Source organism: Hylobates moloch, unplaced genomic scaffold, assembly GCF_009828535.3.
Source record: "Hylobates moloch isolate HMO894 unplaced genomic scaffold, HMol_V3 SCAFFOLD_12, whole genome shotgun sequence".
NCBI classification, from domain to species: Eukaryota; Metazoa; Chordata; class Mammalia; order Primates; family Hylobatidae; genus Hylobates; species Hylobates moloch.
Window position 1 is genome coordinate 80527965 of NW_026652287.1, and position 15012 is coordinate 80542976.

The 15012-nt window shown below is 36.4% G+C and overlaps 1 protein-coding gene across 1 annotated transcript in view; it reads left to right on the forward strand.

Annotated features, from left to right (window-relative positions):
• PTPRQ (protein tyrosine phosphatase receptor type Q) overlaps window positions 1–15012 on the forward strand; it is a 215177-nt gene that overhangs the window by 109435 nt on the left and 90730 nt on the right. Inside the window, exon 26 of the mRNA XM_032171667.1 lies at window positions 13146–13469. Within this exon, the coding sequence (XP_032027558.1) occupies window positions 13146–13469 (324 nt within the window). The remainder of the gene's footprint in view (window positions 1–13145; window positions 13470–15012) is intronic.

Genomic DNA, 15012 nt, shown 5'->3' on the forward strand with positions numbered 1-15012 from the left:
TTCTCTTTGAAGCAATTGTGAATGGGAGTTCACTCATGATTTGGCTCTCTGTTTGTCTATGATTGGTGTACAAGAATGCTTGTGATTTTTGTACATTGATTTTGTATCCTGAGACTTTGCTGAAGTTGCTAATCAGCTTAAGGAGATTTTGGGCTGAGACAATGGGGTTTTCTAGATATACAATCATGTCATCTGCAAACAGGGACAATTTGACTTCCTCTTTTCCTAATTGAATTAATCAGGTCTTTAATTTTGTCTGACAACCTCTGACTTTTAAATGGAGTATTTAATTCATTTAGATTTAAACTTAGTATTAATTTAGTTGACTTTGGATCTACTATTTTTTCTTTGTTTTCTATATGTCCTATCTCTTATTTTTAGTTCCTCTGTTCTTGCTTTCTTTCTTGCCTTATACTGGGTTAACTATATATTTTTAGCATTATATTTTAATTCTTCTATTTGACTTTTAGCTTTGTTTTTTGTATTATTATTTTTAGTGGCTTCTCAAGGGATTGCAGTATGATTACTTGACTTATATCTACTTAATTTATGTAACTGGAAATAAAATACATGAATTTTGCAAAAGTATTCCCATGTACTTCCCTGTAGTTTCTGCTGTTATTGTTATATTTGTTGTATGTACTGTTGTAGATGTCAAGATGTTATACATGTCAGCTATATATATTAATATACGTGTGTCTATGTGCATGCACACTCGTTTTTTCAGCTGTTGCTTTCTACTGAGCTCCTGGATTCTCCATCATGTACATATAATTAAAATATTAGGCAAGGATTTAAGGGGAGTTTAGTCCGAAACTTCGGGTCTAACTCCCCTGTTTCCAACTACTTTAGCAGCCTCATACTTTATTCTCTGACACCTCAAGCCAATAGCTGTGTTTTTTTTTCCTTTTCCAAGTTAATACATGTTATCTGCAGAATAGTTTGATACAAGTTATCACCAGATATGAGTTCCCCAAGCTGGAATATTTTGTTTTAAATTCTTAGCTGCTTTTGCAAAATTTTTGCCCAAAATATGAATCTGAGCGCCTTTCAAGATTTTTATTAAAATATCTAGTCACACTGAACACTTTAGTGTATAATAGCCTTAATGTCATTTGGTGATGGGTAGATAGGAGTTTACATTGCAATAATATATATGGCTTTAAATTGATTGTTAGACATTTTTGTTCTTAAAAATCTTTTGAGCCAAGTGTGGTGGCTCACACCTGTAATCACAGAGCTTTGGAAGGCTCAGGTGGGAGGATATTTTGAGCCTAGGAGTTTGAGAACAGCCTTGGCAATGTAGCGAGATCCCGTTAGTACAAAAAAAAAAAAAAAAAAAAAATTAGCCTAGAGTGGTGGTGTGTGCCTGTAGTTCCAGCTACTCAGGAGGCTGAGGTGGAGGATTGCTTAAGCCCAGATGTTTAAGGTTACACTGAGCTATGAAAGTACCACTGCACTCCAGCCTGGGCAACAAAATGGCACCCTCACGCCTGTAATCCCAGCATTTTGGGAGGCCAGGGCGGGCAGATCACCAGGTCAGGATTTCGAGACCAGCCTGGCCAACATGGTAAAACCCCGTCTCTACTAAAAATATACAATTAGCCAGGTCTGGTGGCACATGCCTGTAATCCCAGCTGCTCAGGAGGCTGAGGCGGGAGAATTGGTTGAAATCAGGAGGCAGAGATTGCAGTGAGCCAAGATCATGCCATTGCACTCCAGCCTGGGCCACAAGAGTGAAACTCCATCTCAAAAAAAAAAAAAAAAAAGAAAAGAAAAGAAAAGAAAATCTTTTGGCAATCAGAGAGTTTTCTATTGGTTGCTTTATACCACTGAAGCCCATGTCCCCAACCTCACACCACCCTTTGAACCTTTCTTATTGTTTCTCCTTCCATCTCTTCCTTCTCTCTCTCTTTCTCATATGGGGCCCCTGAACAATCCCAATTCTTTATTCTTTCTTATGGATATTTTCCCAAAGCTTACAGTCAGAACTCCTTGTGTATATTTTAATCAATAAAGTTTTTCTGTACAGCCACAGGCTTTTTTTTTTTCTTTTTGAGACAGAGTCTTGCTCTGTTGCCCAGGCTAGGGAGTGCAGTGGCACAATCTCGGCTCACTGCAACCTCCCCCTACTGGGTTCAAGAGATTCTCCTGCCTCAGCCTCCTGAGTAGCTGGGACTACAGGCACATGCCACCACACCCAGCTAATTTTTATATTTTTAGTAAAGATGGGGTTTCACCATGTTGGCTAGGCTAGTCTCAAATTCCTGACCTCAGGTGATCTGCCCACCCTGCCTCCCAAAGTGGTGGGATTATAGATAGGCATGAGCCCCCATGCCTGGCCAGCCACAGTTTTTAGAAGAAAAAAAAAAGATATTTTAAATAACATTCAATTATATTCAACATTTGGTGGAACTTGTGTTTTTGAAATCTGTCCATCCCTCCATTCATCCATCCATCTGTTGATTTGTTCACTGATTCACATTTTTGCTAAGCAAGTACTTATTAAATATCAATGTGTGCCAGGCATTATACACTTATCTGTTTCTTCTGATCTTTTTTTTTCCTATTCTACTTCACTGTACATTAACTATTGATATAGACTCAATTCTTCATCTCTGGTGTTTTGATAGTATGAGTACTCCTTTAAAATGTTCATTTACTCTCATAATTTCAATTACTTATAGGTACAGATATTCTCCCAAATTCCTTTACCTGACCCATTATGCTAACACAAACCTCTCCTGTGATAACTCTATTTATCCTGCTAACAAGATATGAAGCTAACATTTTGTTTCCTTCTACTCATTCTTGGGTAAATCTCCACAAGCCAGTATGTCTTTCTAATTTCTTCATCACTCTCAATGGTTCAATTTAGTCTCTGGGTGCTATAGGAGTGGTTGTAATAGATAATTAAGTCGGCTTTCTAATTAGTCTTCTAAGAACTGTTTCAGATAAACTATGTAAAATCAAAGTTGTCATTTTTGATAAATATTCTCATGAGATGACTTACTGCATGCAGCTGTCAAAACTAATGAATTTATAAATCAAGCCAGCTCATTTTGCCTTTGTATTGGTCTGTTCTCACACTGCTATGAAGAAATAGCTAAGACTAGGTAATTTATAATGGAAAGAAGTTTAATTGACTCACAGTTCAGCATGGCTGGGGAGGCCACAGGAAACTTACAGTCATGGCAAAAAGGGAACCAAACACCTCCTTCTTCACATGCAGCAGCAAGGAAAAGTATGAGTGCCCATTGAAGGGGGAAGCCCCTTATAAAACTGTCAGATCTTGTGAGAACTAACTCACTATCATGACAACAGGATGGGGGAAACCACCCCCATGATTCAATTATCTCTACCTTGTCCCTCCCATGACACATGGGGATTATGGGAACTACAATTCAAGATGAGATTTGGGTGGGGACACAGCCAAACGATATTGGCCTCCAAACAGAATATGTATAACTGTATGTATAACTAGCTTTCCTTGTAATGGTCTCTAAAAAATGACTTTTTCTTCAGAAGTTTTATTGAGAAATTTTTTAAAGGTAAGTGTTCCACAGTATGTAGTTTAAAGACTAAAATTACAGCTATGGTTTATATTTGGGGCCCCAATTGTCCAACTATACATGCATGGGAACAGATACAAAACACTTTTAAAATATCTTACTCCTATTTCATGCAAATTGAATACATTTATAAGACTAATTTGGCACATTAGTATGAATGGGTCAGTCCATATTCTCAGCTTTGTAGTAGCACTCAAAATCCTGTTTGTGTTTCATAACTTGATAAATACTCCAAAATTTCTCTGGATTAAGCCAGGCTACCAGAGAGAGTTGCACATGAATGGTATACTTACAAGCTCTGAAGACATAGTTTTAATAAAACATATTTGAGAATTATTCCACCTACGTACTCAGAGTGACATTGTAAGAATGGGAAATTTTTTTTGATTTTTTTAATTTTTATTTTTTATTATACTTTAAGTTTTAGGGTACATGTGCACAACGTGCAGGTTTGTTACATATGTATACATGTGCCATGTTGGTGTACTGCACCCATTAACTCGTCATTTAGCATTAGGTATATCTCCTAATGCTATCCCTCCCCCCTCCCCCCACCCCACAACAGTCCCCGGTGTGTGATGTTCCCCTTCCTGTGTCCATGTGTTCTCATTGTTCAATTCCCACGTATGAGTGAGAACATGCAGTGTTTGGTTTTTAAAAATAAAAATATTTTTCTCATCCTAAAAACCAGAATGGGACAAAATTTTTATTTTTATTTATTTATTTTTTCTTATGAGATGGAGTCTCACTCTGTCACCCAGGCTGGAGTGCAGTGACGTGATCTTGGCTCACTGCAAGCTCCGCCTCCCGGGTTCATGCAGTTCTCCTGCCTCAGCCTCCTGAGTAGCTAGGACTACAGGCGCCTGCCACTACGCCCGGCTAATTTTTTGTTGTATTTTTAGTAGAGACGGGGTTTCACTGTGTTAGCCAGGATGGTCTTGATCTCGTGACCTTGTGATCCGCCTGCCTTGGCCTCCCAAAGTGCTGGGATTACAGGTGTGAGCCACCGCACCTGGCCAAGAATGGGCAAAACTAAACATACTTAGTATTTACTGTGTATAGATGTTGTTGAGGACATTGCTTATTAAATTATGGTACCCTCTTTATGGGTTTTTTCAGAAGAAATGTTATCTTTGGTTTCAGTATCAGAGATTATTGTATTTTTGTTCATTTAATTTATCTTTATTTGTGATAACAAAGATTTACAATCTTGATTTTCCCTTTGTTTTATTTATTTGTTATAAAGAGCCAAATTTATAATTTACTTCTAGGAAGTCTACAGTGTGTATTTTGTCAGTTAATCTAATTCCTGGGTTCATTCCATTTGTTTTACCCCTATTTTCTCTGTGCTCAATATACCATCACATCCTGTCAATATTTCTTTACATTTTTCTTTAGCTCTATTCCTAATTATTCTTAACCTACCAGATCATTGTAATCTATGTTGTGCTTTATATGTAAAATATCGAACAAGTTTTTATCAAACTTTCCTGTTCCTAATAACAGTGATATGAAGGCTCAGATTTTTAAGTTTATATGTCACTAATTAATCTCTGTCCATTGTTTCTCTATCACCTACTGTAGTCACCTAAACTTCTTTCAAACTTTCACTGCCTTTCAATAACACCAAACCTGATAGTCTCCCACACTTTTTTCTTATGACTGCTTAGACTATTTTCCTTCAGCCTAAGATTCTTCCCAGCCCTTGACAAACATTTTGTTGCCACTTATGTATCTCTCCTCATACTCAACCCCCTGAATCCTTTTTCTTTCACATCTTTACTAATCCTCAGTTATTCCTTCAAATTAGAGCTCCCAGATCTTCTTCTCTGTCCTGTTGCCTTTACCTCTTTGTAGTTATTTCTATTAACTAAGATATTTTTCATCCATATATGAAAAGGTGCTTATACATTGACTTGTAACCTGCCCACATCATTCAATGTGGATGTTCAATAAATGCTATTAAATTCAAGCTAGTGCAAAATTTATACCTGGTATGCTGAAATTTGCTTTGAACTTAACTTTGAAGGTATTTCCATTTTTGTATTGATCCATACTGTGTTAGTGTTAGCAAATTTTACTTTGTGTATGTTTAAATTATCTATCTGTATGTTGTGTTTCTAAAAGGATAGTAGATTATTTAAAATTTCTAGAGACAAAAATATTCTTAATAAACTTCGGAAGATTGGGTTGATAATTTTGTATGTTTTATAAATATAATTCACAAATATAACTTTTCAGACATCTATTTTGCTTAAAAGAGAGTACATCTGTTCCTGAAAAATAAAAATATATAGTCATAAATAAAGAATTTAAACTTGGTCATCCAAGTTAGTGTACTTATGTAGGTCAATGAGAAGTCAACACAAAACTACCCTCACAATCCTATCAGGAGAGTTTGGCAATTTCTAATAATTGATATTCAGAAGTTTACAGAATAATTACATTTTATACACATTTTCATCTTCTAAGTAGAATTTACTAGTCACTAAAAACTCTCATGCACTTACATCTATAACAAATCTTGCTTAGATCTACAGACCCTAATTTCAACCATGATGAAAGTATTTTAGTGATAAGAATAATTTATGAATAAAAATGTAATTTACTGAATACCTTGGCAGTTAATGTTGATCGCTTCATCACAGTTCAGTCATGTTTAGAAAATCTAAGCAAGCTGTGTGATTACTCCAGGAAGCATGGAATGATGTGTTCAAATTAGTACCATCTGTGGATAGAAAAAGTTTGAGGTTTTTAGTCATTCTTAAAGAATGGAAATCTGATTCTCCATGCTGAAATGAGTGTAATCCTTTTTGTATCTGTAATTCAATAGGGCAGTTGCCTTGAAATAGTCTAGTTCAGCACACAGTTCATCAAAGAGAAGATACTGGATATAAATGAGGGTTACTGCTGGTCACTTATGAATACTTCTGAGGTAGCCTTGTTTAAAAAATTGTCTGCAAGTTATACCATATATTTTACCTCAGATCAGATTCATTTCTGGTTTATCTTTCTAAATACATTTGAGTGAAAATGTGGACTAGATTTTGTACCACATGAAAACAGAAGGCTGTTTCAATGAACCATCATTTATTTCCACAGTCAACAGACACTTATTAAGTGCCAGTATGTTCCAGTGTCCCATCACTGTGCCTTTCACATAATAGGAGGCTGAAATTGTCATCATGTTTCCTATAGCCAGGTTACAAATAACTCTTGCCTGCATTTTGTGATTTTTCTTTTTAAGACCTTTTCTTCTCTGAAAGCTTAACTGGAGAATACTAGAGTCTGTGAACGAATATTGATCTGCTGAAAATTTTTACTTTGTAGCAAAATTTGCTAGTAACAAACACCAGCTATCCTAAAATCTGAACATTGGAGGAAAAAATAGTTGGTCATAGAGGCAGTGACATCTAGTCATCCCTCCAGATGGGATTAGGAAAGGGCAGCCTCTTCTGCCTTCTCTAGTTCATTAGCTAGTGAATATTTCCCTCTCATTTCCAGTGGTTTAGCAAACTCTAGGGAGAGAAAATTGAAACATGGAAAAGGTAACTGGTAGTAGATCTAAAAAAGAATAAATAAAAGAAGGAAAGCATTTGGACACTGATTCTTATGAGGAAAGAGTAGAGTGTAAGATTTTAATGAAAACAAAAGTCAATATAAAAATTTTCAAGGCCAGGTGCCATGGCGCATGCTTGTGATCCCAGCACTTTGGGAGGCTGAGGTGGGCGGATCAATTGAGCCCAGGAGTTCAAGACCAGCCTGGGTAACATGGCGAAACTCCATCACTACAAAAAGTACGAAATTAGTTGGGTGTGATGGCACACGCCTGTGATTCCAGCTACCCAGGAGACTGGGTTGGGAGGGTCATATGAGCCTGGGAGGTTGAGGCTGCAATGAGCCATGATTGTGCCACTGCATTTCAGCCTCAGCAACAGAGTAAGACTCTGTCTCAAGAAAAAAAAAAAGTAAAAATTTCTGCATAATAAAAACTAGCATCAGCAAAATAAAAAGACAAATAACAGATTTGGAAAATATATCTTCATCAAGTATCACAAAAAGATTATATTAAAGGCTTAAATAAATAAATAGCAAAGACATACACTCAATAGAAGAAAAAGCAGGAAAAATACAAATGATAGTTTATGAAAAAGGAAATTAAAGGGAGAGAAGTACAATAAGCTTCACATTGAAATATAATTTTTCACCTCTGAAACTTTTATTGCATACTCTGTTGGCAAGTGTTTTGGGAACAGGCATTCTCATGCATGTTGACAGGAGCAGGCACTGGTAAAACCTTTCTGGAGTGTGATTTAGCAATGTCTACCAATGCTACATATATGCATATGTTTTACCTAGCAACGATTATCCTACAGACTTTCTCACACATATGTGTGGAATATAAAAGCATAGGCTTATACATTACAGCTTGTTTACTGCAAATATTGGACACAGCTTAATATCATTTCATAGAGGCTGGTAAAATCAAATTCGATATATCCATTTCAATGTGCTTACTCCATACAACTCCAAACACTGAAGAAAAAGGCAAAACTTATCCAAAGCATATATATAGTGACCCTAAATCCAAGCTTCCAGGGCAGTCTGGGTTTATGCTTGCTGTGCTGGCATTTTATCCAATAGACATTGCCTTTTACTCTCAAAAGTGACCTGTCTGTATAACAAATAATTTGCTGCAATGGAGTGAATGTTTATATCCCCCTTAGAATCATATGTTGAGGTCCTAACTCCCTGTGTGATGCTATTAGAAGGTGAGGCCTTTCAGCGGTAATTAGGTCATGAGGCTAGAACCCTCATGAATGGGATTAGTGCCCTTATAAAAAGACTGCAGAGAGCTCTTTGGCCCTCTTTCTGCTATGCAAGGACACAATAAGAAGCCAGCAGTCTGGAACCAGGAGGCTGGTTCTCACCAGAGACCCGCCATGCTGGCACCCTCATCTGACTTTCAGTTCCAGAACGATGAGAAATAAATTTCTGTTGTTTGTAAATCACTCAGTTTATAGTAACTTGCTACAGCAGCCCAAACTAAGACAGTCACTCTAGGTATATTCTTTGGAAGTGAGAGAAGGGACTGGGAGGAGGAAGAGAGTGGGATATGAGGTTAGATGAAAAGAAAGGGAAGGCTGCACTCCAGCCTATGCAACAGAGTGAGACCTTGTCAAAAAAACAAAAAACAAACAAACAAACAAAAAAACTTTTCAAGTATCTCACTGTGCTTCAGATAAAGCTAAAAATCATATATTTGGTTTAAGTACTCAGTGTAATGTGATTCCACCTACATTGCCTACTTCGTCTCTTCCCATTCATCTCCTTGTAGACCCAGCAGCCTTCATTAAGTGTTTTCAATGTGTGACACTCTTCTTCTTCAGGGTCTTCACACCTTCACACATCCTGATATTTTTTATCTGTGAAGCTTCTTCTTATCCTTCAGGTCTCTAATTAAATTATCCTTCATCAGGAAAGCCAAAGAAAGTCCCCTGTTATATCCTCGATTCATTTGCTCACACATTCAAAAAACATTTATTGAATCACCATTTTGTTTCATTCAGTAGTCTAGACTCTGAGAGAGAAAATCTGATATGTACGTTGACATTTTATGTGTTTATATTTTTGAGTGATTTTTTTCAATATTTTTATTGAGATGGATGCAGAAGCAAAATCTTTCTGAATCTTTTATATAGGATGTTGGGGTTATGTGGAGGTGAAAAGTAGATTAGTCCTCTTTGGAGTGGGTTTTCAGTGCAGAGCTGAGGTTTATAGGAAAGTAAATATCAGTTCAAAATAATGCAGGCTGTACAAACTAATAGAGCTATCTGAAAATTAATTTTAAAATAAACTCCCTTTGAGATGTTGAGTTTCCCCTTGCTCTACGTATGTAAGCAGAGGCTGGGTAAGTAGTGATTGCTCATTTTGTAGGGGGAGGTTTGTATTGGTCTTCTATTGCTGTGTAACAAATTATCACAAACTTAGTGGCTTAAAACAATACCCATTTATTAGCTCATAATTCCATAGTCAGAAGTCCAGGCATGCTGTGCCTAGGTTCTCTACCTATTCTCACAAGCTGAAGTCAAATCGTCAGTCAACATTTTCTTGTGTAACTCAGGGTCCTCTTCCAAGTTCACGTGGTTGTGGTAGAATTTAGTTCCTTGCAGTCATAGGACTGAGAGCCCCTTCCCTGGCTGGCTTTTAGCTAAGGGCTTCTCTCAGCTCCCAAAGATGTTCTGTGTTCCTTGTCATGCGGCTCCCTCCTTCTTGAAAGCCAGCAATAGAGAAATTTTTGTACATTGAATCCATCTCTTTAAAGCTTTGACTTCCTTTTCTGAAAACAGCCAAAAATACTATTCTCCTTTTAGAGGGCTCAGGTTATAAGGTCAGGTCCACTGGATAGCTCTCTACTTTAAAGTAAACTGATTAAGATTCTTAGTTACAGCAGCAACATAGCTTTCCATCTGTACCTAGATCAGTGTTTGGTTGAGTAAGTGGAAGAATCTGTTTGTACAGGGACCAGGAATCTTGAGGGATACCTGCAGACACAAAGGTCAGACAAAGAGACAAGATGACCAAGATGATCTCTCAATTTCAGATTCTGAGATTATGTGATTTCCTCATTTATTTGCCTGTTCTTATGGATTCAGTCGCCAAAATATATCTTAAAAACTGACTTCTGTCCTGTTGCTATCACCTAATTTCTTCTTTCCTGGACAAATCAAGTAGTCTCTGAATTTCTCCCTTTTCTTGTTTTGCAGTTACCAGACTGTACTTGATAAAATGTACCTCTGGACATACTGTGACATTTTTTATAGCTTTCAATTGCCTGACAAGCTATCTATAGTTTCCTCTGACACAGTAAGTCCCCAAGCTATTGTGCAGTCGTTCTGTTTGTTATTGCCGACATGAATTACAAGCTGCAATTAAACTTGTCTTAGCTCACATCACCCTCTCTTCTATGATCTCCACTTTTACAATCAGTGAAATTCCATCTCATGTGTCATCTCTTCTCTAAAAACATTTTCTGAACACCCACGTCAATCAAACGCATCTGATTTATGTTAGAATATTTTGAAAATGTAACTTAGGTTCAGATGATCTGAGTTCAAATTTAGTGACTGAGGGATTTGAAAAAATTATGAAAATTCTACTTTTTAGCCAATTCTAAAACTTCTTCCTCTATAAATTTACATTTTTTTCCTAAAGATAGTGTTTTCTCTAACTGCTCTTCTTCATGATAGGTAAAGGTAAAACAGAATGTGTTGTAAATAGTGTGCCAGTTTTGGTAAATATGTCTATATATAGTAAATAAGCAATAGATCTGTAAATAATTCGATAAAAATTTAAGATGAAATCCAAAATTTTAACCGAAGTCCAGACCTCTCTCTACAGAATCCAGACTCAAGCTTCTATCTAGTATTTGATATCTCCTTCTGGGTGTCTGAGAGGAATTTCAAAGTCACCCTACTTGAAAGAAATTGTTAATCTTCCTCCCCAAAGCTTACCCCTCTTACAGTCACCTACATCTTGATTAATAGTGACTTCATCTTTTTATTTTCTCATTCCAAAAACCTCAGGGAATTTTTTATTCCTCTGTTTCTCTGATATTTCACATACCACACATCAGCAAACCCTGCCAGCTCTCCTTCACATTATATTCAGGAGTTGAATGTTTCTCTTCACTTCTGCCACCACCACCTTGGACCAGGCCACCGTGATCTCTTGGGTTGACATTGCAGTTGCCTGCTAATTACTTTCCTTGTTTCCAGCCTTGTTACCCTTTAGTCTGTTCTCAACACAGTAGCAAGAGTGATTCTGTGAAAGAGAGAGCCTGCCACTTCTCTGCTCAAATGAAAGCCATGACAATGTCCTCTAGTGTCACGTACTGGTAGCTTGTACCGGTCACTCAGGCCTTCTTGTTATTCTCCAAATATACCAGGCGTGCCTCCAACTATACAGTTTCTTCTGCTTCAAATTTCTCTTTCTGAAATATTGACATGGCTAGGTTCCCTACCTACATATGGAACTTAGTATCTTCTAATCCCTTCTCTGATTACCTAATTTAAATTTTCAGTATCCCTGAAACACTCCTTCTTCTCATTCTTCTTTTTCTCTACAACTCTGATCATCATCCAAAACACTACAGTTGGCCCTCCGAATCCATGTGTTCTGCATCCGTGGATTCAATCAACTACAGATGGAAAATATACAAAACCAAAATGTGTCTGTACCCCACATGCCCAGACTTTTACTTCTTGGCATTAATCTCTAAACAGTACAACAGCTATTTATAGAGCATTTACATTGTGTTAGGTATCATAAATAACCTAGAGATTATTTGAATTATATGAGAAGATGTGTGTAGTTTATATGCAGATACTACACCATTTTATATAAGGAACTTGAACATCTTCTGATTTTGTTCTCCGTGGAAGGTCTGGGAGCCAGTACCCTGTGGATACAAAAGGTGACTATGTACAATACTTATTGATACTTTTATTGTTTATAGCTCCTCTGAATGTAAATTTTGCAGGGGCAGGAATTTTTGTCTGTTTTGTTCATTGTACTTTCAGCACCTACAATCCTACCTGTACATATTAGATGCTCTTAGATATTTATTGAATGTTGAATTAATATATCTTTAGATATCAATGAGCTTTCTAAATATTTATTAATTTTCTTATTTAAAAATGTGAATATTAACATACAGTTTGCATTATGTAATTTTCACATGTCATCAATTTGATTCTCTTTATCTCCATCTTCTTAACAAAGGCCGTTGAAGATATACAAAGAAAGGCATGGTGGAGAAGAGTTCCACTATCACTTAATTGATTACTCTTTCTTATTTCTAACCATAACATGCTTATATTACTTGCCCAATAAACTGTCTCTTGAAAACAGGACATGAGCTTTATTGTATCCTGAATCCCTAACACCAGGCTCAGAGCCTGACATATGGTGTGCATTTGGCAAACCTGTAGTTAGTATGGAAGCAAATAAATGACTCCAAGCAGGACTACGTGTTAATTCTAAATATACACGGGATAAAATAAAAAAAAGATGAATTATATACATTAAAACTGTCAGTAATATTGTTTATTTAAAATTGTTTTATAATCAACATTTACTAGATATAAGATGTGTTTGTGTTTATTTAAACATTTAAATACACAAATATCTTCCCTTGGAACTGAATATTACAAACTGAAACCATACCTAGGAAGCACTTAGGATGATATGAGCATACAGTTTTTCTTTGTAACAGTGAAATAGTTCTATTTGAAGCCAAAGTTTGTTTATATAAGCCACTTATGATTGAATTTGGAAGCAAAATCAAGAATTAATAAATTACAATTATTTTGTCCTCTACCCTTTTAAAATGGTGGTCCCAGAAGCATCACTCTAAGGTTCTTCTCATTAAGTGTGGGGATAATTAATCTAAGTGCTATAGTAATTTGACAGATCTCTACTAGCTGCTCCATAATAGAATTCTATTCTTTCTTCTGTTTATGAAGTGTTTGGTAATTGTAACTGCTTTTAATTTTTCCCTTTAATTTTTAGTTCCCAGTGTTCCCACAAATATTGCTTTTTCTGATGTTCAGTCAACCAGTGCAACATTGACATGGATAAGACCTGACACTATCCTTGGCTACTTTCAAAATTACAAAATTACCGCTCAACTTCGTGCTCAAAAATGCAAAGAATGGGAATCCGAAGAATGTGTTGAATATCAAAAAATTCAATACCTCTATGAAGCTAACTTAACTGAAGAGACAGTATATGGATTAAAGAAATTTAGATGGTATAGATTCCAAGTGGCTGCCAGCACCAATGCTGGCTATGGCAATGCTTCAAATTGGATTTCTACACAAACTCTGCCTGGCCGTGAGTATTGACCTGACATGTACATACTGATTGCTGTTAAATTCTATATCTGTCTATATATTATGCTTTATACTTAATCTAATTGTGTGTAAAATCACGGAACATAGAAATAACCGAGGATACTACCATATATAACAACATGTTTATTTTTAATTTAGTTGAAACCCAATGAGAAATTCAATGTTAATCATTATTAGGGCTTTTCTCAAACTCCCAAAGTTGTGCCAAGGTCCTAGAGTCTCATATTGCAACAGTGAATTGTGGGAAGCTACTCTGATGCTCTACCATTAAACCATACTGATTATTATCTAATGCTCTTGACCCAGGCCCACATTTTTCCTTCATATTTAGAGGTTCTGTTACTTCTAAGCCCAAATTTGCAACCTTTTCAGTGACTTCAAACTTACACACACACCCGTGTGACCACAATAACCCTGATTGATGTGTCTGCAAGTCATTTTTCAGCTTGTGTTTTTCAACTGCACAAAATTCTGAGGCAAAGAAATATCAAGCGTTCAACTCCCAGCTTGAGATGGGAAGAAGAAAAAAATACAGAGAAGAAACACAAATACTCGAAATTATTTTGCCATCTATACGTCTTTCAGGACTTTAAGTGCTTTTCCATACAAACCGCTAAATGTATAGGTAAAGATTTCTCTTGCAACTTAGGTTTTATGTTTATCGCTAACTGGTTGCCCTGCTTGCTTGGAGAATACCATATCATTAACCATAATTAAGTAAATAAATTTATATTCCTTATCCTGAACTCTGTTTACATAGAATTTTGATGGTTACTATGCAACATAAATAAGTTGCAAATCAAGTCCTGCAAGCCAGAGCTCTGGGGAATGGCTGCATTCTCTGAAATGCCATTTCTGCCCCAGCCCTCCAGAGCAAATTTCAGGTTTGCCAGGCCACCCATCCCATATAAATCCTTCAGATATAGACCTTATGTTATCATCTTCGTATCTTGACTGAGACTCTTAAAAGGTGATTCCTTTCAAATCCAAATTACATGTTCTTAAACATTTTTGATATTTATTAGTATAGTAATATACCTACACACACACACACATAGATTTTCAGTGACAAATACCATGTTAGTACTTATAGATAGTGAAATGCACTTTGATCTAGAGGGCTTAACTTTCTAGGCCACTAATTGTGTCTCTTGTTACAATTTCCCAGAGTATCTGGCATAATGTTTGTAATAGTAAATGTTCAATAAATGTTTGTTAATATAATTTGACATTTGAGGTAGAATACTGACAACTCAGCCTTTGACACAATTGTCCAACCTTTTCTCTTTTCGGCACTTTGACACTTGGTTTCTGTAAGATCTGCCCTTCTGTTTTTTCTCCTACCTTCCTGGTAGCTCTGTCTCAGTCCTCTCTGCTGAATTATTCTCAGCAAATAATTGTTTTTTAACTGTAAGCATTGGAGAGATGAGAGAGCTATACTTGGCCCTTTTCTCTTCTTTATCAGCACGCGACCCGAAGGAGATTTTACCTTAATTGCTCTTATTCTGGTCTATAGCTTTGAA